This window comes from Betta splendens, chromosome 2 (genome assembly GCF_900634795.4).
Source record: "Betta splendens chromosome 2, fBetSpl5.4, whole genome shotgun sequence".
Lineage (NCBI taxonomy): Eukaryota > Metazoa > Chordata > Actinopteri > Anabantiformes > Osphronemidae > Betta > Betta splendens.
Window position 1 is genome coordinate 26,638,512 of NC_040882.2, and position 23,011 is coordinate 26,661,522.

Here is a 23,011-nt window from a genome sequence, read left to right on the forward strand (position 1 = left end):
TGTGTGTGTGTGCGTGTGTGCATGTGTGTGCGTGCGTACATTCATGTGTGTGCATGCGCTCATGTGCATGTGTGTGTGTGTGCGTCCATGTGCATGTGTGTGCGTTTGTGCGTTCATGTGCATGTGTGTGCGTGCGTACATTCATGTGTGTGCATGCGCTCATGTGCATGTGTGTGTGTGTGCGTCCATGTGCATGTGTGTGTGTGTGCGTCTATGTGCATGTGTGTGCGTGTGTGCGTTCGTGTGTGTGTGTGTGCGTGTGTGCATGTGTGTGCGTGTGTACATTCATGTGTGTGCATGCGCTCATGTGCATGTGTGTGTGTGTGCGTTCATGTGCATGTGTGTGCGTGTGTGCGTTCATGTGCATGTGTGTGCGTGCAGTGCTCTGTGCTCAGGTGTGTAAGCTGTACCGGTTCCAGACTGAGGACCAGCGCTGGCTGCTGGTCAGGGAGCAGCTGTCGGAGACGCCGCTCTCCTTCTCGTTGCCCAAGCGGCTGCTGAGCATCCTCATTCACGAGCACAGCAGCAGGTGTGTGTGTGTGAGCTCATCTGCGTCTGGATGTTGTGTTGAAGTGAAAGCGCGTCCTCTCTCGCAGCCTTGGGGAGTGAACTCATGCCCTACGTGTGTTGAAGGGTCCAGGACGTGAAGGAGCTCAGCGACCTGCCGCTCCACTGGGACGGACTCCGCCGTGACGTCCTCGGCCACTGCAACCACCTGATCAGCTGCTACCAGGAAACGCTGGCCGAGCTCCACCAGCTCTCAGGTAGAAGCCACTCGTGCACTCTGACTCACTCTATTCACCACATGAACATGCACGTGTGCTGCAGCCACAGATGAATATTCCCACAGAGGAGCTGAACACAGGCCTTGTTTGTTTCCCACAGCGTTGGCCTGTTTTAAGTCCAGCAGCAGTCGATCGGACCGACACCTTCAGTTCGCTCCGACCAACCTGCACTCGCAGAGGATGGAGGTCACGAGTCCGGACAGCCCAGGTACCGGCTGCGTGTTGTTCATGTCCACGTGCTCACCTTTCACTGCTCTGGCGTCTCCCTCTTTCTGCAGGTGTGTGGTATGAGATCATAACCTTTGGAGCTCCGGCCGATCACCACCAGTCCTTCAAACACGGAGGACTGAAGAGGCTGCTCAGCAAACACGCCCCCCACAGCCACAGGTGTGAGGCTCCTCCTCTTCGTCTTCAGTGACTCCTCTTTTTATCCTCACTGCATTGTTTTATGTTTTAGAGGTTAATCCTTATAATCTCTGCTCTGTCAGGATTAGTGACGCTGCAGTTTTAAATTATGACTCAGTGCAGGATTTGTCAGGATCCTCAGTTTAGACAAGGAGAAAACAACAGTAGTTGTTGTCAGTAGTGGCTGACTCGATGGCTGACTCTGTGGCTGACTCGGTAATGACTCTGTGGCTGACTCAGTAGCTGACTCGGTAGCTGACTCGGTAATGACTCTGTGGCTGACTCAGTAGCTGACTCGGTAGCTGACTCGGTAATGACTCTGTGGCTGACTTGGTAATGACTCTGTGGCTGACTCGGTAATGACTTGGTAGGTGACTCGGTAATGACTCTGTGGCTGACTCGGTAGCTGACTCGGTAGCTGACTCGGTAGCTGACTCGGTAATGACTCTGTGGCTGACTCGGTAGCTGACTCGGTAATGACTTGGTAGGTGACTCGGTAATGACTCTGTGGCTGACTCGGTAGCTGTCTCGGTAATGACTTGGTAGGTGACTCGGTAATGACTCTGTGGCTGACTCGGTGGCTGACTCGGTAATGACTCTATGGCTGACTCGGTAGCTGACTCGGTAATGACTCTGTGGCTGACTCGGTGGCTGACTCGGTAATGACTCTATGGCTGACTCGGTAGCTGACTCGGTAATGACTCTGTGGCTGACTCGGTGACTGACTCGGTGGTGAACTTGGTGGCTGACTGTTGCTCCATGCTTCTCTCCAGCTCTGCCTCCTTTTCCCGGGCCGAATGCTCCAGAGCCAGAGCGCTGCTGAGCAGCATGGCCCAGCTGCAGCCCCTGGTCTTTGGCCTCGCTGAGGAGCTGCTCTCTGTCTCGTTGGAGCAGAAGGCCACTTCGCTGCAGCGGGTGCTGGACAGCCTGACTCAGCAGGTGAGGAGCCTCGCATCCTCAGACTGACAGCATGAAGCAAAGGAGCTAGCATCAAGCTTCATGTGTCTCTTTAAACCAGACAGAGCTGTTCATTGAGGAACTCCAAGATGAGCTGGTGAAGCGCGCCCTGTTAGCGGCCCACAGCCGGTTCCCTGCCAGCGTCCACAACCACAGCAACGGCTCAGTGTGCGACGCCACAGCAGCTGCGCAGGAGCAGCAGCCTTCGCCCCATGACTACGGCGAGGAGGAGTGGGCAAGTTGGACCTCGACAGTGTGAGCTTTGGTCCCAGCACCTGTGGGACGAATTTTACCTTGGTGTGTTTGTAGGACAGAACCTGGACCAATGTTGGAAAGATCCTCAGCTGTATTATCGCCATGGTGAAGCGGCTGCAGGAGCGAGAGAACCGGCCTCAGGCTCTGATGGCCTCTGAGCAGCAGGAGGCTCCTGGGGAGACGGGATCGGAGCAGCAGGAGGCTCATGGGGAGACGGGATCGGAGCAGCAGGAGGCTCCTGGGGAGACAGGCTCTCAAGGCGCTGGTGAGGCGCCGCATCCTGCTCTGATGTGTGCACAGGGCGTGGCAGGGTTCATCTGATGATCTGTCCTCTACTCCCACAGTCTCTCCCTGCTTCTCCACCTGCGCCTCCTCCTGGCAGGAGCAGCTGCTGCCCCTTGTGGTCACCCTCAGGGACTGCGTGCGTGAGGCTGTGGATCAGGCGCGAGCGGCCATGACCTTCGTGGTGCTGCAGGCGGCCGTGGGCCTCACCGTGGGCCAGGGTCCCGCACACGTGGTGCAAAGACGCCACGCCGTGTTCAGCCAGGCGGTGAGCCACACAGATCAGTGTGATGCCTGTACGACTGCACAGACGTTATGATAGTTGTCACGGTAACGGCGTGTTCTCTCAGCTTTCTGCAGTCGTGTGTGGCTTCGTGCTGAAGCTGCATGGAAGTCTGGAGGACCGCGACTTCCTGCAGCAGCTTCACTCTGTGGGAGTGTTGGCTCAGTTTGAAAGCCTGCTCAGCACCTCTGGTACGGACACACCCATCGGCTGTAGACGCTGCACGTACAGTGTGTGTGTGTGTGTACACAGTGTGTGTGTGTGTGTGTCAGGAGACGAGCTGGGCATGCTGGAGGACATGGAGGTGGGCGTGGCCGACCTGAGCGAGGTGACGTTCAGCATCACCGAGGCCAAAACCGAGGAAGCGGGAGACCTGCTGCCGACGCTGAGTGGGACGTGGTGGGAAACACACACACACACACACACACACACACACACACACACACACACACACACACACACACACACACACACACACACACACACACACACAGCCTTGCGGTGCTATAAAATTGGGGCCCCACCATTGACATAATGCCTTCCCTCACCCTAACCATCACAAATGAAGGCAGACGTCTAATCTTTGCTCTAATCAGAACCAAAAGTCAATTCCTCAGCCCTAAAATCACATCTTGACTCTCAAAAAGACCTTAAACGCAAGGACGGACACACACACACACACACACACACACACACACACACACACACACACACACACACACACACACACACACACACACACACACACACACACACACACTCAACCCCACGGCCTGTTCTCTGTTCAGGGGCAGTCTGGTTGTCAACGTCCCGGTTCCTCCAGAGGACTTTGTGTCTCTGCCACAGGAACTAAAAGGATCTTTGATTCGACTTCACCCTGTTCACTTCAACATTGGAATCAACCAGCAGCAGAGTTTGGCTGAGAGGTTTGGGCCCTGTTCTTCATCACTGAGGCCTTGCTATATGGCTGACGTCTTCATCCACTCATGTGCGTTGCTGTTTCAGGTTTGGTGACAGTTCTCTGCAGGAGAGAGTGAACCAGGAGAACTACGAGCGCCTGAAGACGTACTGCACCGCCCTGAGACACCGCCTGCCAGCGCTGCGTGAGCGTCACACCGTGAAACAGCCGCTGCTGTAAATGGTCTGAAGCTCTGAACCGACCCTCTGTGTGCTCCGCCTCTGTCCAGCTGGAATCCAGGCGCTGCCGGACCTGCTGTTGTCTCTGGACCGGACCGTGGACAGCAGGAAGCGGAAGAACGTGGAGGTTCTGTGGCTCGCGGCGCTGGTAGGAAACGCCGAGGCCGACGGTGGCTCCACCGGGTCTCTGCTTCAGTCTGGGCCTCTGTTCAGGTGTGCCGCACGGTGAACGGCGTCCGTCTGACCAGCTGTAAGAGCGCCAAGGACCGCACGGCCATGTCGGTGACGCTGGAGCAGTGTGTGATACTGCGCGAGCGCCACGCGCTCGGGCGCCAGCACTTCACCAGCGCGCTGGACTGCATGAGGAGGTGCGTGTGTGCGTCCGCTGCTGCCTGTTTCTCTGCTGGTTTCCTCCCTTTGGTTTCTTTGTCCACTTTCACATTGAGGATTTTCAGTTTAATGTTTATCTTTTCTCTTTTACCTCATCCCATCCTCGCCTCCTCCTCCTTATGGTATCATCCCACATTCTCGCACGCATTCGCACACTGGATCCTGCTCCTCTAGGTCTCGTCTGTCCTGGGGCCACATGCTGGGCTGTTATTCCCCCTCAGGGGTCGCTGTCTCTGGGTTTGACACAGAGGAGCGTCCCTCTGACCTCCACAGCTTGTGGATCCCTCAGTGTTTGGCCCCCAAAGCTCCCAGGCGACACCTGTACCCAGTGGCCTTCCTGCTGGTGACCTCTCACCTCCTGGTTCTGTGGCTGATCCTCAGCCTGGTCATACTGTTGGCCAAATACCAATAGACCAGACAAACTGGGACGTTAATGGTGAACATAATATCCCAGACGCTGTTTTCATAGTGACTCTGAAACACTATTAGTCATTAGACATTTGTGAGATCAAAACTCCAGTGGTCACAGACTCCCATTAGATGTTCCATTAAAACTATTCTGTTTGTTTCTGAATTGTTTATGTTTTACCATGTTCATCAGTATTTAATGTTTGTGTTGTTTTTCATCTGAACGGGAGGAGTTTTGGTTTCAGGTGTTAGTGCTCATTAATATGCACGTGAATGTCTACGCTGCTGTGTGTGTGTGTGTGTGTGTGTGTGTGTGTGTGTGTAGGGATGGCTGCAGGATGGACAATGTGCAGAAGAACATTGGCAGCAGGAAGTTTGCCTTCAGCAGCGTGCAGCTCCTCACGTTCCCCAAACTGTACCGACCTCCAGACGGCAGCTATGGATGAACACACTTGTTGTTTTTAATAGTTTCTGTACAATTATTTTATCGTGACAGTATTATCGTGTAAAGTGCATGTTTTGTTATATACATATGTAGAAACTATTTTTATGACCCACTTTGTTGTTTATTTTTGCTGCAATAAATGAATGTTTGATGTTTAAGTAGATGTGGATTAAAGCTCTGCTCTCATTCACCACATTTGTCTCTTTTGTGTTTTGTCAGGATTCCTCGTACAGCTGTTTTAGACGCTGTTCGTCCCTAGTTTAAAGCCGCCGCTGTATAAACGCTGGACGGAACCGTCTTGTTTTAGTGGAGCCGCTGTTCCTCTGCGCGGCCGCTGGGTGGCGCTTCTCCAATGACGGTTCAAACACAACAGCGTCAAGTCGCCGAGTGTGACTCTGTAATAACGGAAATGGGTTAAGTTCCCCTACAAAGTAAAAGCTAAAGTCTAATCTAAAATTTTGAGTAATTTACCGAAGGGACGTAACGTGACAAACATTAGTGAATATGACGTTGTTTAAATATTTTTCTTTCTCTGTTTAAAAGACACTTGCAAAAAATTAGATTAATTGATGAAATTCTGCGTCTGTAACTTGTCAACAACATACATTTTATACTTGCCTGAACAAGTATTAATTGGTTTATTGTAGGTGAGAAATGTAATAACTAAAAGGCAGTTGGCTGTATAATCATATTAAGAATACAGCTTATTACTGACGTGACTAGCGTCACGTATAAATAGTATAAAATATATAATTTTCCACTAATGATTGGCAAGACGTAAAAGATTATCAGAACATATATTGTTTATGTATGTTTTAACCTTTAAGGTTGACCTTCTGATAGAAAACCACGAGACGAGTTAATTTTTAACCGTTCACCTGAAATGACACCGGTTTTATTTTGGAGGGACGCTCAGTTTGTCGTGTTTCCTGTCAGAAGTGGTTCAACGACGGAGCATCAAAACAATGCATCTTAGCTAAGCTGCGGCCGCACAGTTTAGCCGGAGCTCAGCGGAAACGTCTGCACGCAGCGCCGCTCCGCCTCGCGCTGTCTCACGGCGGACCGAGGCGCCCTCGTTCGGGGCCGTTTCTGCGCTTTTGTTCCCGGGGCGGATGGACGTGGAGGCGGCTAACGGGCGTGTGCTGCTCGGCAGCGGCTGAAGCCAGAGGCGGGACGCGGAACAAAGCGCTCGGACCCGGGCTTCCGCCGCAGCATGGCGGAGTAGGCGTCCGCCGGCCGCGCGGCTTCGACCCCCGCCCACGGACGCGCTTCGGCCGGGCCGCTCGCCATGGCCGCGGGCTCGCTGGTGGCGGCCTGCCGCAGCCTGGCCCTCTCGACGTGGCTGCTCTCCTTCTGCTTCGTCCACCTGCTGTGCCTGGACTTCACCGTGGCCGAGCGCGAGGAGTGGTACACCGCCTTCGTCAACATCACCTACGTGGACCCGGCCACGTCGGAGCTGCGCACCGAGAGGACGGAGTGCGGCCGCTACGGGGAGAACTCGCCGAAGCGCGACGCCAAGGGGCTGGTGGCGCTGCCCGCGGCGCCGCACGACCGCCAGGCCTGCGACCCCAGCACGCGCTTCGCCGTGCCCGCGCAGGCCGCGGCCTGGATCGCGCTGGTCGCCCGGGGCAACTGCACCTACAAGGACAAGATCCGCCACGCGGCCGCGCACAACGCCTCGGCCGTGGTCATCTTCAACGTGGGCTCCGCCAACGCCAACGACACCATCACGATGCCCCACGCAGGTACGACGCGCGCGCCCGCACGCGTTTATGTGGCGAGCGCCACGGCAGCTTCTAGCAGGTCATCTGCGTGGATCTGTTGTTGGACGACTCGTCACCAACTGGAGGGCTGGAAACCAGTGCTGGGGTTGGGTTCCAGTCTCGTGTGGACTGGTGTCCAGAGACTGCAGGGCTGGTCAAGTCTGGTTGATTGATCCGTCACAAGGCTTTATTGACCCGTCCCATGAACTCAAGCTGCCCCTAATGTGGACCCGACGTTCACACGAGCCTGTTCTCACATCAGCTGGTTTCACTTAACGTCTGCCTCTACTTCCATTATGTCCAGAGCATGTGTGATGTGCTGTGATGGAGTCAGTGAGATATTATTATTAGCTGTTTTGTGGCCGTGGCCTTGTCTTTGTTCACTGTCAGAGCTACTGACCGGACTCACTCACAGCTGGAAACCCCCTCAGCGTTCTCATGAATCCGCTTCTGGTTCTAGAACCAGTCATGCAGGAAGTGCTCCTAACAGAGGGCTTGTTTGCTTTAAATCAACGTCCTCATGATGTTTTGAGTGCAAAGTTCGGCTTGTGACACGAGCTGCTGAAAAGTCGATGTGGTGAACTTCATGCCCCTGATGAAATGATATGTTGGACGAGCCCACATTCATCCAGCAGTTTACCACATGTCCTGAAGCTCAGCGCTTCAGCTTCATCTGGAGGGTTGGGCTTCCAGTGCCTCATCTTGGCCGTTCCATTAGTTTTGTTCGTCTTTATTCCAGCACTCCCTCGTCACTGAGCCAGTTTCAGAGCTGCTCCAGAACCAAGGAATAATGTTGAACCGGTTCCACACCAGGAAAACTGGTTCCACACCAGGAAAACTGGTTCCACACCAGGAAAACTGGTTCCACACCGGAACCAGCTCTTTGCTCCATTTGAGGTATTTGTTTGTAGAATAAGAAACCAGTTTGGCTGAAGTTGCTGTCTTTAACCAGTAGCACCAGTATGACCTGAAGCCCAACAGTTGATTTTTAGCGTCTCGTCATCAGAAGCCATTAGAGCTTCCACAGATCTGTGCTGAGATGAAGGTCTGATAGTTCCACTGGGTGGTCACGCTTCTCTGGGGTTGTTGGTGCAATTATTTGGCCACACAGCTGCAGCACTGAGTCGTCAGACGATGATCACGTTGGTGGATTAAACCCGTCATCGTAGAAAACGCTCCCTCAGCACAAGTCGTCAAGTTCATCTGTTTTAATTCAGATCAGCGCAGTCTGTGTTTTGTACTCGTTGATACATGTTCCGTTTGCTCAAAGAAGCTTGGAGCATCTTCCTCAATCGCTCTGAGGCTAAAAAGAACTTAATAGAACAATAAATCAAAGAACCCCTGATCTGAGGAGCTCAAAGGCTGAATAATCCAAATGTCCTCATGTACAAACTGAACGCTGGACATCGGTGCCTGTTCCTCAGAAGTCGACTGTATAAATGTCCACTTTACATCCCACACACACAGTCATTAAATCTGAAGCCATGAGCTTTTAACCATTTGCAGAAACAAGGCACTGATGTGTGAAGGAACTCAATCACCGTTGGCTCCAGATAAAAATGGCTCCAGAAAAACCTGGTGCAATCATTGGTTTTGGTAGTTTGGGCGTCTTCCTTCAGATGCTCATTCGTCAGCTGGTTTAAACCTGGTCCCAACTGTTTTTCAGCTTTTGTTCATCATTTCCACATGAAATGAGAGAGTCCAGTCACTCGTCCATTACTGGTGCCGTTGGGCTTCGTTCAGTGCTGGTCAATAGCCACAGTCAGTGTGATCCATTGTGCCCGGTCTGGTCCAGGCTCTCCACTGGGTCCAGTCAGGGCTCTGGGTCGGGTCCGGTCTGGTCCGGTCTGGTCCGGTCTGTTGTACCACACATTAGTCCAACTGCTGTTACAACGAGCTTCTTCTGTCCCACGCGTGTTCTAAATGACGGCACACAGGAGTTTTAGTCCCTGTAAAGATGAAGATGTTAAGTCGGGTTCTCACGTCTCCAGAGGGTTCTAACTTCAGTCCTCACAGCTGTAGAAGTGTGGACCCAGGGGAGTCCAACCCTCCACACACGGGCCTTTACCACAGACGGGTCCAGATCAGGTAGACGGGTCGACCAGCAAACACTGTGCTACATCACACCAGCTGTTTTACTGTGTGAACAAACAGGACCCGTCCACGCGTCAGTGGCGGAGCTGTTATTTATGTGTAAAACTCCTTCCACTGATTTACAGAGACTTTAAGGGAATCGATGTCCTTTAGTTTTATGGGGCTGTAACGCTCTGAACAAACTTTCCCGTGAGCGTCTCCATTAATCACCAACCTGTGATTGTCAACATGCTCATGAATTCCCAGCAGCTGAGTTTGTTACCAAACCCAACGTGATTTAAAAAATAAAATGTGCTGATCACTCTCTCACTTTTGTAGCGGCTGTAGTTGAGGGTGTGTTTGCTGGAGTCAGGCCTCAGTCACAAGGAAAACCTCACATTTCTGAATTGAGTGTAGACACACACACACACACACACACACACACACACACACACACACACACACACTTGAGCGTGTGTGTCTATCACCATCACTTAACCTTGACCGGCACCGACACGCTCCCGGACCGGCACCGGGTCGGGCGTCTCTGGTGGACACGGCCTCCTGAAACCACAGCTCTGGGTTTTGTGCTCCGGCTCCACGAGGCAGGTTTATTTTTAGGCGCTCGTCTCCCATGGGTGGGTGAGGAGCTGGTTGCCATAGTGACGGGGTTGTTGAACCGACATTGTCTTCTGGAGAGCGTTAAACGGAGAGAGAGGTCAAGAAATCCTACTTTGTTTTGGTGAGGTTTTGTTGTGAAACGCTGGACTTTCACCTGATTCAGAGTCTGAATGAGAGTTTAATCTGCTCCCAGACAGAAGCAGCGTTTCTACCGCGGGGTCCCTGCTTCAACGCATCAGTCTTACACTGCATCACATGTTCAGGCTTGATGTCAAACAGCAGCTCGCCCCACTTGAACCTCCTTCCTGTTGCTTGAGGCCGAGCCTCAGCTGCCGAGCGGCGAGTCTACAGTTACACAGCGTACGCTCTGTCTCCAGTATCAGCAGCCGACGGCATCAGTGTCAAATGCTGAATGAAGGAAATGTAAGACAGGGACCGCCGTGACGCCAGGCCGGCCGGCTGTCAGGGAGCAGCTTCACTTCCAGTCTGACCATAAGGAGCTTCAGTTGAACTGGTCCAGAGGCAGAAACACTGGTCATTGTTTGAGCGTACGACTGGGGGTGAATGGGTGATGGTCTGTCCTGTTGTAGTCACTCCGGGTGTCCGTTAACGTCTCTTGTTTGTGTTTGTGCAGGAGAACTGGCCTCCTGCAGTAATAAACAGTCCCCATACACATACGAGGCGTTCAGGGACCCTACAGAGGGTAGGTGATGCTAGTGATGTGCTCAGTGTTAAGCAGACTGTACCTACTGTGCTGAAAACAGCCTCCAGCTGTTCCTCTCAAACATGTTTAAACACAACAATCACAGTCGGGTGGAGACTAGAACGACCACAGTGGGACTTTGGTGGATGTGGGTTCGGTTCAGCCCAGAGGAACCGTGCAGCACTTTGTTTGTGGTGGAAATCTGAGCCGACCCCGGTCCAAACTAAATAGGTGTTGGCAGCAGGTCTGGGCTGAATGTCTGGGATACTTCCTCCCACCGCGGGGAACACGGCCTGACACGGTCCTGCTCAGTGTCTCGTGCAGTCGCACTGTTGCTCCGCGACGCAGAACAACATTAGAGTGGGAGAATTGAACGAGCTGAGTCCATGTGAACAGATCTTGTGTTTACCTGCTGGTTCTAACCCCCGATCACTGAGCCGCTGCTCACAGGGGGCCCCGGGTTCATTTCTATCTCATCAGGTGCTTCAAGCTTCCTCTCCTTTGTCCAAGTCTCCTTTAATTCCTGTTTCCCTCTTCAGGCACAGGTGAGGTCATCGCCATCATGATCCCGGAGCCCAAAGGCCGGGAGGTGGCTTTGCTGCTGGAGCGCAACGTGACCGTCACCATGACGATCACCATCGGGACGCGGAACCTGCAGAAGTACGTGAGCAGGACGTCGGTGGTGTTCGTCTCCATCTCCTTCATCGTGCTGATGATCATCTCGCTGGCCTGGCTCGTCTTCTACTACATCCAGAGGTTCCGATACGCCAACGCACGCGACAGGAACCAGGTATTTGTCAGCACCGTCCTGTGACAAAGCGCTTGTCAGTTTTTTACTGGTTGAACCATTAGATAAAATCTAGAGCAAGACCAGGAAGAGCACGGTTTGTGGATTCAGCATTTCTGCTTCAGTCAGTGACCTGATTATTGATGAAGCAGCCAAACAGTCGCAGACAAACAGTTCAGCAAGAAATAAAAGTTTCAACAAGAAAGAGTTCTGGAAACATCTGCATCGAAACATGTGCTTTGGGGTTTTCTTTCTAGAGAAAGACGAGCATTCGACAGGAAGTGGGTTTGTGGAGTCCCTTGATATGAGACCAAGTATCGTTATCTAATGAACTGAATTTGTCAGATGAATATTCTTAGTTACTAGACGATTGCTCTAAGATCGTGAAGTGGAAAACAAGCATCCAGTGAGGTGTGTGTGTGTTACATATGTTTCTGAACTCTGGTACGGTAGATTATTGTTCTGTAATAATGAACATTTGCAAAACGAATGGTACTACATGGTTTCACCGAGGAAGGTCTGCAGCTACTACAGCAAAAAATAACTCTAGAACATAAAGAAGAGTGAGCTGAAGTGGACCCTGGTTCCTGCATTGAACTGAGCCCATTGGTTCTCCTCCCTCGGTTCAGGGTCTCCTCCCTCGGTTCAGGGTCTCCTCCCCCGGGGGTTCAGGGTCTCCTCCCTCGGTTCAGGGTCTCCTCCCCCGGGGGTTCAGGGTCTCCTCCCTCGGTTCAGGGTCTCCTCCCCCGGGGGTTCAGGGTCTCCTCCCTCGGTTCAGGGTCTCCTCCCTCGGTTCAGGGTCTCCTCCCTCGGGTTCAGGGTCTCCTCCCTCGGGTTCAGGGTCTCTTCCCTCGGGTTCAGGGTCTCCTCCAGCTCCACATTTTCTTCCACATGTTCTTTGAGTCCAACCTGAGACTATACACTGCATTAAACAGCCTCTGTCACATTTCCCAGTATCTCAGTAGAGACTCATTTCTCTAAGCCTGCTTCTTGTCTCCGTCTCTTCCAGCGCCGACTTGGAGATGCTGCGAAGAAGGCCATCAGCAAGCTGCAGGTCCGCACCATCAGGAAGGGCGACCAGGAGACGGAGGCAGACTTCGACAACTGCGCCGTGTGCATCGAGGGCTACAAGGCCAACGATGTGGTCCGCATCCTGCCCTGCAGGTAGACGCCCGCACCACACCACAACAGGCAGAAGCAGCAGAGCCACGGCTTGTTGGTGACCACAGCTTGCATTTCACACATGGACTATTTTAATATCAGCGAATCTTTGACTAAAAGTCGCCTCATGTCTCTAGTCCAGGTTCCTCGTGCTTCACGTGTTCCTGCCTCTCTGTATCTGGGACTGAGTACAAAAAGTGCAGGAAACGAGGCAGTTCAGGGAGTTTGGGTGCGGCCTGTGACGTACGAGTCAGATGCCACAACATCTGTTTTAGGTTTCCAACATCTGTTGTGGATCCGTCACCTACACAGCCATCACACTGTGATGCACTGAAGGTCTAAAGGCAAAGCTCAACAAAAAGAGCCCAGTTACAATATAAACTACTCCACTCAGAGAAAGCTCTTTGTGACGTGGAAGGGTTAACAAATAATACGAAGACCAGCTATGATTAAAGAACAAGCACAAACAACCAGAGCAATTTATAACTCAGCCTTTAGAACCAATAATTCATTAACGTTGAGGTTAGAAGCAAAGAGAACAGAGATTCAAAGACTGAGGAAAGACATGAAACAGGCTTCTGTTATTTTCCACTCATGTATATTTAACATCTTAGTCTCAATGTACTGGGTTTATGTTGTGCCTGAGGAAGGTGGTCCCTTCCCTGGATGCGCTTTAATTATACTGTAATACCTGAAGTAACAGGTTTTTAGGTTTGACGCAAACACTGTTTTCTTTTTTAAATTCAGGATTTACAAACTTTTCTCAGGTTTTACACACTTACTAAAATACATTCAAAGTCTCCAGAAAGATGCTAAATTATTTGATTCATGATCAGGCCAGAAGTGTTTCCAGTGACTGAGACGACGACTACTACTGCTACTACTACCTATACTACCACTACTACTACTACCTATACTACTACTACTACTACTACTGCTACTGCTGCTCCACCTAGATGCTGGTACCATGTGACCATCACACGTTGACAGGTTAAACATGTTAGTGCTTTGGTCGGTTCCACTAAAACACTGATGAGCAGTTTGTCATCAGTCGTCACTCGCGTGGTTTTTTCTCATCACTTTTCCTTTTGTTCATCTTTCTACTTGGTTTTGAATGATCAGACTTTTCAAACTCTGTTGTTAACGACACTCACTGCATGTCTGTGGAGATAATGGAGCTGGTTTCCTCAGGCTACAGTGACTCTCCTTACGACAGCGCAGTTATTTACTGCCTGTGATTATGCAACAAAATTCATGAGATAACGGAGCAAACAAAAAGCGCGTTTAGTCAGATTCTTGTGTAACTGCTGAAAATGGAAGCAGCTGTGAGCTGGATTCTCCTGCAGCATGTTGGTGTGACCCGTCTCTCTGCTTCTGTTCCCTCGCAGACATTTATTCCATAAGAGCTGTGTGGATCCGTGGCTGCTGGACCATCGCACGTGTCCCATGTGCAAGATGAACATCCTGAAAGCTCTGGGCATCGCTGTGAGTCTGAAAGCAAACACAGGGTGGGGGGGCTGCATCATTGAGCACCGTCCATCATAGAGGTTGACCTGAGGAAGCATAGCCTGGTTCCTTGAATGGACCCTGAAGCAGAACTAGGCGACTTCATCAATCCTTACCTTCTGTGACCTGCTCTCCAGCTGAACGCAGACTGCCTCGACGACCTGCCCCTCGAGTACGACTTCACCATGGCCGGCAGAGGTGGGATCGGTGGAATGGGCAACGTTGGGGTCCTGGCCCTGGAGGCGGTGGTCTCGGGGGCGTTGAGCGACGGCATGCTGAGAGAAGGGGGCTCATCGGTGGTGCTGGACCCAGGCGTGAGGCGAGTGGGACTCCCACAGGACTACCAGGACCCGGACACCCTGAGAGACAGTCCTGTGACTGCCACCACGGACACACACACAGGTGAGCTCACAGTGCTGCACTGACACCTGGTGGAGCTTGTATAACACAGCACCTTATTGGCTCTACCCTCTTAGTTTCCTTGCACATGGTTCCCGTCATGTGTTACTGGGTTCAGACTAAGGTTAAATCTTCCATCCCACGGACATGTCATGTAGCAGTCTTCAGTCCGACCCTGTGCTCCTTCTACAGGGGAGCTGCAGCCGATGGCGAGCAGCGCCTCAGTGGCGTCGCTGGTCATCGCCATGGAAACCGGCCTGTCAGACGAGGAGGAGTCCATGGAGCAGCCTCATCTGGGAGACAAATCCTGAAAGAAGCACAAGCGAACCAAATGACTCCTGGGCCAAAACGAACTGAATCAGGTTAAATGAACAAGGCTGAAGGTCCAGATCTGAAACTAGAACCAAACCAAACGACAAGAGACGGGTCAAGGGCTTGGTTCTGGTTTTCACCACGTGGAAGCTCAATCCAGAACCAGCACCAAGGTTTGACTGGGGTTTCTCTGTCTAGACCAAACCAAACTGAACCGACGCTGGGCTTGGATCAGGCTGACTGTAGTTTCTCACAGCGCTGGACCTCAACCAGCCCACGCTTCCTTCCATATGTGCTGTATCTGCCACAAACTCCCACAGAGACGGAAGGAGTTAAAATCTAATACAATTTTGTGAAAATGGTCTTTACATTTGTGTCCTAATGAGTCCATGGACTTCTAACCTGGAGGACCGTGCTCTGCTGGTGAACAGGCTTGAGCCAGAAACAGTCAGCGTCCAAGAGGAAACATTTTTAAAGTCTAATATTCACCATTAGTCAGTGAATCTAGAGGAACGTGAAGATGCATGACAACGCCAGACACTAGGCAGGACTCTGGATTTTCTGCAGGACTTGTCTCTGGACCTTTGTGGACTGGTTGCAGGTAGAGGCCCGACAGCTAAACCCACCACGGCAGACGAGGACGCGGCGGTGTCTTATTGTGGTTTACATTTTGTTGCTTTAGCTCACGGTAGCTAACGGTGGACGCTCCTTGTAGACGAGTGAGACATCCGTCTTGGTTTACAAAGGAAGATTTATTCTGAAAAGACCCCCCTTCCACTGTTAGAGGTTCCGTGTCCTGGCAGTATTACAGCATTGGCTGCACTTTTTAATTTTAACTACACAATGTTTTTATTCAGTCTGGTTTAAAAGGCTCTTGCGTACGTCTAGAAACGCTGAATGCCTCTAGCCGAGGGTTGAGCAGCGTGTAATCCCAAATAATGTAGAACAATCCTAATGTTTGATTAAAGGGCACAGAGGGATTGAGCAAATGTGAAGCCCAGAACATGACCTGACCACTGTCGCTTGATGTGTGACTGACGAACCAGTGACTGTACTCTACAACCAACCCCTGATGAGTTCAACCTGTACAGTGTCTGTTGGCGGTTCTGAGGTCCGACGTGTCTCGTGCCTCCGTGGACACTGACCTTTCTGTCGCAGTCATTGCTTCTTCAGTGGACGAGACCGGAGACAAAGTCCTCCATCATTCAGCGGCTTTAGCGTGTGGCTAACGCTAACGTGAGGCTGAGCTAGTGAAGCACGTGGAGCGTCTTCAGTGTTCTTACTCCGGTTCGAAGCAGTTTTCAGAACGGCACCAAACTGAACGTCTTTGTGAACCTATGTGTGACGACACAAACGTCTGAGCCGTGTGAACCTGTCCTTCCACATCGAAGGCTCAGACCTTCCTCCGTCTTCCACTGTGGTTGTAACCTTCAATGACCTTTGTCCAAACGTTCTGTGATGGTTCAACTTAAATAGCGTCCGTCTGTCCGTCTGTCCACGTGTCTGTTACCGTGGCAACGCGCTGCCTTCGTAGCCCGCATTTTACCTTCATGACCTGACAATCAGGGATCAGATCTGTCACTTGTTCATCAGCGATGACTGTTTTCAATCATGTAGTGTTTACTGCCATTAGAATCATCCAGAGGTTCAGCCACATCACTGACTCATTAATTACAGCTGTTACCTGTCAGTCCGTGTGTTCACAGCTGTAGAGATTTGGCAACGAATCCTCCCTGTTTCCACGTAGCAGGTCCTGTCAGATGGAGTAGAGACCCGGGTGGAGCTTCCTGAAACCAAGAGAGTTAAAGATTGTCGTCTATTTTGATACCAGAGGAGACGTTTATTTTTGTAATGAAGTCGCTCAGCATCAGACTGATTTCCCTCAGTACTGACGGCTGGTGAGTCGTCTTCAGGCTGCAGTGGATTGTGTGTGTAGTTGTACATAGATCCAGCACAGAGACGCTGAACGCTGTCTGATGAAACCAGTGAAGCTGATCGCAGGCTCTGGAATGAGTCCCGTTTCTCTGCACTGACGCAGAATTGGTTTAGAACTTGATAAAACCGCTGTAACGCTTGAAGCTGGTGTCCTGACGGGAACCACAGTCTCAGCTGTTGATACACGTGATGGGAGGAGACAAGCGCTTCTGTCCCAGTTCTGCCTGTGACGTCTTTTCCTATTTTGAAGGTTCTTCCTGCTTCGCGCGGTCTTTTCTCTGTTCAGCTTCAGTGACCGGCTCAGACTTAGTCCTTTGCTTATCAAACACTAGTTAATTGAAACACTGGTGAAATCGATGCAGTTGCTATTTGCTGTAATATATGAAGGTGACGGATTTGTGTGTGTAGTTGGTGATGTTTTAATTAAAGTCACTTCATTTGTGTTGCAAGCTTTATTTCCATCTGATTAAGGTCCTGTTTTCACTCCTGCATCGTTTGGTTTTTTGAATGTGAGCGAGTCGGCGGCCACAGTGACGGTCCCTGGAGATGAACCGTAGGTTACTGCCTGTGAACATTCAAATTCAGTGGTTCCACGTTCATAATCAGGTTCCTGTCTGCACACAAAACTGAACACTTCAAATCTCTGTAGAAAGATGTTTGTTTTTTAATATCTACGCCAAAAACAGGAGCATGTAGCAATAAAGCGTGGGGGGAAAAAAACGGCGGCAACTGTTTGAAGACAAGTAAAATAACACTTTCATTTACCAAGCTGATAAATGGAACATGTGTTCAGATTTATCATGTGATTCTGACCATGATAAAGTGCTCAGAGCCCTTAAAGATGTTATCGATTCACTACACTCAACATATAGAACAATTCATTTGTTAGTGAAACGTGAACTTTAATGCTGCAAACAGCTTGGTTACATTTCATAACTACCACATTTCTTGTGTTTAAGGAACTTGGTGATAAACGATCTTCATGTTCTGACAGTGGCGACGCCTCATTGATCGTGTTAATTTCCTCCATGCTGTTTTTATTTCCTGTTGTTGGTGCACTTTAATTTGGTTTCTCTAAACGTCTCTTGCCTTTTATCTTCCTTTTTCTGCCTTCTTTTATCTGATTCTCTCTCTGCAAGACTTTCTCCTGCTGCTCTTTTGTTTGTGTGATGTCACCTGCAAATCAGAACGATGACGATGGATTTCCTATTAGTCTTTCAGAGCCAGAGCTGATCGAGGTGTGTTGGGTTGTTCTATGTTGTTTTGTTTGTATTGTCCTGTGCGCACACACACACACACACACACACACACACACACACACACACACACACACACACACACACACACACACACACACACACACACACACACACACACACACACACACGTGTAAATACCAGCGGCATGACATCATCTGTGTTTCAGTTGTTGCACGTGTTTGGAGACGGGACAGACTTTAAATAAACTTTCATTGGGAGCTTGATGTTGTTGGTTGTTTGAGAATTTAATCTTAAGCTGCAAGATCATTACAATAAACAGAAAGGTCTGATTTCCAGGTTTAATGTCAAACACGTATTACAGGTCAGAAAGATGACTTTAACAGCACAGAGGGGAGAGGAAGCCTGTGGTTCACTGGACCACAGGTACAGGAACCTGTGGAGTAGCTACTCCACCAGAGGAATGCGGCGGTCGCATCTAAACCACGCAAACTCTCACTTCCTCCGAGGCTGACCTCAGGTCAGTGCGAGTCACTACGCATCTACATTATATATCTGATGAAGTAAAAAAGCAAGTTAAGCTGAGATTAAGAAAGAGGTGAGGGAGAACCGAGGAACCACCTGCTGAAGGTGCCCACCGTCCTGACCTTAAAGGGCTGAACAACAGTGATGGTCGGGTCCCAGCACCAAAGGAACAGGCTTCAGCAGGAGGCTCCGTGCCGAGCCCAAGCTGCCTTCACCGCTCTAAGGCCGGATCTCCAGCAGGGAGGGCCGTGTGTCTTCAGCAGGAGGCTCTGCTGCCTTCAGGGCCCGTTGGACGTTCAGCCAGAAGACTCCAGTGTGTCCACCAGCCTCGGGCCAGCTCAGGTAGGTGCACCTCCTCACCAGGCTCCTCATCCGGTGGTACAGAGACAGCTGACGGGTCGGGATGTTCTCCAGAAACAGCAGGATCAGCACATCCTCCTTCTCGTCGAACAGACGGAAGCTGCAGACACCACGGACAGAGGCTTGGATCAGATCACGTGTGTGTGGGATCAGATCGCGTGTGTGTGGGATCAGATCATGTGTGTGGGATCAGATGGAGTGTGTGTAACCCCCACCTGGCCATGTGGATCTCCTTGGAGCACCACTCGCTCTGCAGGTAGTGGCGGCTGATCACGCAGATGGTCCTGCGGCTGCCGTAGATGGCGTCGGTGATGTTTTCCAGGATGGGTTTTCCTGAGGGAACACAGTGCTTCAGACAAGCAGGTGGACGAGTACGACTTCCTGACGCAAGCAGCCAGTTAAAACGCCTTGGCTCAGACCTGAACAAGGGCCTGATGATGTTATTGCCTGGTGGAATGCAAATTTTCTATTTTGCACTTAAACTCTTTAATTTTTAATAATTATTTAATGTATTCAGTAAGTTCATGCTTTGTGCTGAACAGTGTTTGGGCAAAAGGCATCTGTTTCCTGTTGACTTCACGCCTAGACTTTAACCGTCTGGGGGTGAGAAACTGGGTGAGATTTTGTTCACCATGTATTTTAAGATACACCAGTGAGGTTCCTGTTTTCTCTTCTGTCTGTGTTCTGTAGCTTGAATGGAAATGTCAGCAGCTCAGCCCATAGCTGTAACCATAAGAGCTAGGACGTGCTTATAACGGGGGAGCGTCTTCCTCGAACGCCTTGTGCGCTCATGGACTGTGTCTCCTCACCCCAGGGTGCCTATGTGTAACTGCACAAATAAACCTGACAAAGGATTCTACTCTTGACTGAGTCATCAGAAACCCTTGTGGTAATTTGTTCCACAGCACTGGTGGCTTAGTTCTGACCTCCCATGAAAGGAGATCACGTCTGACATGGTCAAAAAGAGGATGTGACACTTTTACAGTTCGATAGAAAGACACTGAACAAGGAAGTGAATAAGCAGCTAGTGTTTGTACCGGGTTCGAAGTCCCTGTGGTGCAGACAGAGCCTCCAGCCCTGCTGTCCCTCCAGCTGAGGAAGCAGCTCCTCGTAGACCCAGGCCTCATCGTGAACGTTGTAGGAGACGAAGGCGTCGTACTGGTGATCAGCACGCTTCGTCCTCCTCCTCGTGTCGTAGAGGAAGGCCAGCAGCAGGTAGTAAGCGTAGAGCAGGTACAAGCGCAGGAAGTGGTACCCGAAGCAGGCAGCGAGCAGGAACACGACCACGCTAGTGGTGCAAAGGAAGCAGCTGAAGCTCAGATCCACCCAACAGGACCTGACGTCGAAGTCCAGGAACCTGTTTCCCTGTTGGCTCACGGGAAAAGCACAGCTGTACTGGTGGCCATTGACCACCTGTGTCTGGTTGGTGGTCAGAGCCCAGATGTTAAAGCCCGCATTGGCGCATTCACAGGTCAAGGGGTTGTTGCTCAGGTCCAGGTACTTTAACGCAGGCAGAGACTCAAAGACCGACTCGTTGATGACCGACAAGCTGTTTTCACTGAGTTTAAGCCACTTCAGTTTTGTCAAGTTGGACCGAGCCAGAAAATCCAAACACCTAAAATTATTGCTGCTGAGGTCGAGTGTTTGCAGGTTGGGAGTCGGCCAGAACAGCTCGGGCTCCAAATACGACAGACCACTGTGAATTATCTGGAGATGCCTCAGCTTGGGGCTGGGCTTAAATGTGTCCGGGTGCAGAGATGTTTCAAAGAATTTGTCTGCGGAGAAATTCTCTAAAAACCCAAGACCCTTGAGTAAATCTGCTGAAATCTTAAACTGGTATTGATCATAGACTTTTAACTGAAGCGTCTTCAAGTTTGGTAAATTTGAGAAAAAGGACTTATGAAAATCATTTTGTTGCGTATTCCCCCACTGATGAGTAATATGCACAGTCAGCTTTTCTAAGTGCTGTAGTCCTTTAAAAACATCATGAGCGAGATAAAGGGAAAGACTGAGAGTGTGGAGCTTGTCTAGTCCGATAAACGTCCCCCGGCTAGCGATGGAATACGTGTCTGATTCTAAATCCAGAATACGGAGGGACGACATATTGCTGAAAATTCCTTCGTAGAAGACGAAGGGGCCGCTCTTATGCAAGCTCAGGAATTCAAGTTTCTGCAAATAAACTCCGAATGTCTTGTCCAAGACAAAAACAGCATTGTACCCAACGTCCAGGACGGTCAGCTGCCTCAGATGGTGGAAGACGCAGCGTTTCAGAGCTGAAATGCGATTGTGGGCCAGATACAGGCTTCTCAGGCTCGTCATGTTCTGGAAGTCATCGCAGTCCAGGGCACTAATTAGGTTGGATCGCAAAAACAGAACTTCAAGTACCGAGAGTCTGCGGAGTTCAGCTGGGACTTTGTCGAGCTGGTTGTTGTTCAGGGCCAGAGTCCTGAGCTGAGTCACTGATCGCAGTGAGTTCTCAGACAGCTGTGACATACGGTTCCTAGACAAATCGAGCTCAGACAACCGAGAACACGACTGCAGCACGTTTTCCTCTAAGGTGTTGATCTTAGTATCAGCCACTTCCAACTTTCTTAAAGTAGGAATCTGACAAGCGATGTCCAGGAACCCTGTGGTCACAAACCCCTCTATTAACCTCAGCGTCAGGCTGTGTAGCGAACCAACCGCCTGCAGAATCCTCCTGCCTGTGTCAAAGCTCATGTCGATGCCGCTGAAGTATAAGTCAGTCAGGCCTCTCAGATACGTCTTGTTTGGCACGTGCCACTTGATGGTGCTGGTACATAAGGCGATGTCTAGACTCTGCAAATGAGGGAAAATGTCTCTAGTAATGTTGATATTTCCCACTGGATTTGCAACAACAGACAGTTTCTTTAGGTTTGTTGCATTTAAAGACAAATCATCTGAATCGAGGGACGTGAAGTTGTTATAGTCAAGAACTAAATCCCGTAGAGTTGGTAGTTGTAGCAATAGGGTGATATGTGACCAGTATGCTGACCAGAGGCTCAAAGGCCTTTGGGGAGATCTGAGAGATGTGGTTTTTGAGCAATGATAAGGTCAATAGTTTGGAAAGTCCCTGAAACATGTGGTCTGTCAGGTTCTCAAGCTTATTTTCATCCAAGGTGAGAGACCTCAACACAGTCAAGTCTGCAAAAGCCCCGTCATCGATGAGTGAGATCTCATTGTCACAGGCTTCAATAGAAGTCAGGTTGGACAAAGCTCTGAAATCAGACCTGGACAACTTGAGAATGTGATTGGAGTTGAGAATGAGGGACGTTGCGTCTCTGGGTATGTCATCAGGAACAGCAGTCAGTTTGTGACTGGAGCACGAGACACACAAATGTTTTGGATTGTCAGAATATTGAATTGTACAGTTTTTAAGTGAAAACGCCAGCAGAGGAGGAAGAGCACAAGACAGAAGCAAAAGAAGGAGGAGAGAGGGAGCCCCCATAGCTGCTAAACCACAGAATGCTGATCTGAGGAGGTGAAACACGGGGTCAAACCATCTCACGCATTCAGCACCTGATCTATTACACAGCTTTAATATTACATTCTAAATGTAACATGGACTTTAGATTTCATTATTGTGATTTAAACTTTACAACTACTAGTCGTTTTTTCATTGGAAGTTCTTCAAATGTTCCAAAGGCTGAAAGACACAGTTCCAAGCGGTTTGAGTTTCTGTAAGTGTAACACACACACAACAGCTGCTGCACATCTGACAAAGTCAGGATAGGGTTTAGAAACTGTGGTGCTGAAGTCAGTGTCATGTTCACTCAGCACAATTTACTACAAACCTTCACGGCCGTGGTTAGAATTAAATGGGCAGAAGGTGCAAAAGGATCCCTTGTGTTAAATTGGACAATGATCCTAGTTCTATTGTGACAACCAGACAAAAAGCCAGAACATCTTCTAATACACAAGCCATGCTTTATAAGTTATTATTTAGTAATTGTCTTTGGGTGAACTTACCAGCCCACTCTGTTGCTGCTCCTCCAGAGTCACTTGATGAAAGGCACAACTAGACTGAACCTTTTGCAGAAGTGTTGTTTTGCTAAAAAGGAAGTTACATTGTGTGTACTATTGTATAGATGTACGTGATATAGGTGAATAACACGTGAAAAAAGGAAGAAAAATGTTCTAAAGTACTGAGAGAAGTACTGTTCCATAGCTCAACACCAGCTGTTCTGTCTGAACAGCTGGTGTTGAGCTGTAGAGATGATCATAAAAGGAAAGAAAAGAACAAAACATGAGTCAACAGACAGTCAAACAGTATTACTTCATATA

General features: G+C 50.1%; 3 protein-coding genes and 1 long non-coding RNA gene across 10 annotated transcripts in view; 2 read left to right on the plus strand and 2 right to left on the minus strand.

The window, feature by feature from the left end:
• LOC114868011 (type II inositol 3,4-bisphosphate 4-phosphatase-like) overlaps positions 1-5,540 on the plus strand; it is an 8,771-nt gene extending 3,231 nt beyond the window's left edge. For 4 of the 6 annotated variants that reach the window (XM_029171269.3, XM_029171297.3, XM_029171278.2 and 1 more), the window contains 15 exons: positions 382-529; positions 634-764; positions 886-993; positions 1,064-1,172; positions 1,964-2,129; positions 2,209-2,382; positions 2,457-2,667; positions 2,747-2,952; positions 3,035-3,158; positions 3,240-3,366; positions 3,756-3,893; positions 3,973-4,070; positions 4,155-4,252; positions 4,318-4,472; positions 4,669-5,219. In XM_029171269.3, the coding sequence (XP_029027102.1) occupies positions 382-529; positions 634-764; positions 886-993; positions 1,064-1,172; positions 1,964-2,129; positions 2,209-2,382; positions 2,457-2,667; positions 2,747-2,952; positions 3,035-3,158; positions 3,240-3,366; positions 3,756-3,893; positions 3,973-4,070; positions 4,155-4,252; positions 4,318-4,472; positions 4,669-4,906 (2,231 nt within the window). In that variant the 3' untranslated portion in view covers positions 4,907-5,219. The other 2 variants (XM_055513422.1, XM_029171289.3) reach the window with 2 other exon arrangements.
• Positions 5,541-6,234: 694 nt separating this feature from the next.
• On the plus strand, positions 6,235-18,090 carry rnf150b (ring finger protein 150b). Of its 2 annotated transcripts, XM_029172199.3 has the most exons (7): positions 6,235-7,092; positions 10,439-10,507; positions 11,047-11,297; positions 12,304-12,458; positions 13,844-13,940; positions 14,099-14,363; positions 14,553-18,090. In XM_029172199.3, exons 1-7 carry the CDS (start codon positions 6,636-6,638, stop codon positions 14,669-14,671), a joined length of 1,413 nt encoding a protein of 470 aa, XP_029028032.1. In that variant the 5' UTR covers positions 6,235-6,635; the 3' UTR covers positions 14,672-18,090. The 2 variants fall into 2 exon arrangements, with proteins under 2 accessions (XP_029028032.1, XP_029028041.1); XM_029172208.3 differs by lacking the exon at positions 10,439-10,507 and having other exon boundaries at positions 6,236-7,092.
• On the minus strand, positions 13,032-14,213 carry LOC129605071 (uncharacterized). Its single transcript, XR_008696560.1, has 2 exons — positions 14,078-14,213; positions 13,032-13,946 (listed from the first exon to the last, which is right to left on the minus strand). It is a non-coding gene; the product is annotated as an uncharacterized LOC129605071 (long non-coding RNA).
• Positions 17,922-22,932, minus strand: LOC114867972 (toll-like receptor 13). Its single transcript, XM_055513404.1, is given in 5 exon segments — positions 17,922-18,809; positions 18,925-19,042; positions 19,747-21,689; positions 21,691-22,200; positions 22,697-22,932. Coding segments are annotated over 4 exon segments (2,787 nt in total). The 5' UTR covers positions 22,176-22,200; positions 22,697-22,932; the 3' UTR covers positions 17,922-18,568.
• Between the last annotated feature and the right edge of the window lie 79 nt (positions 22,933-23,011).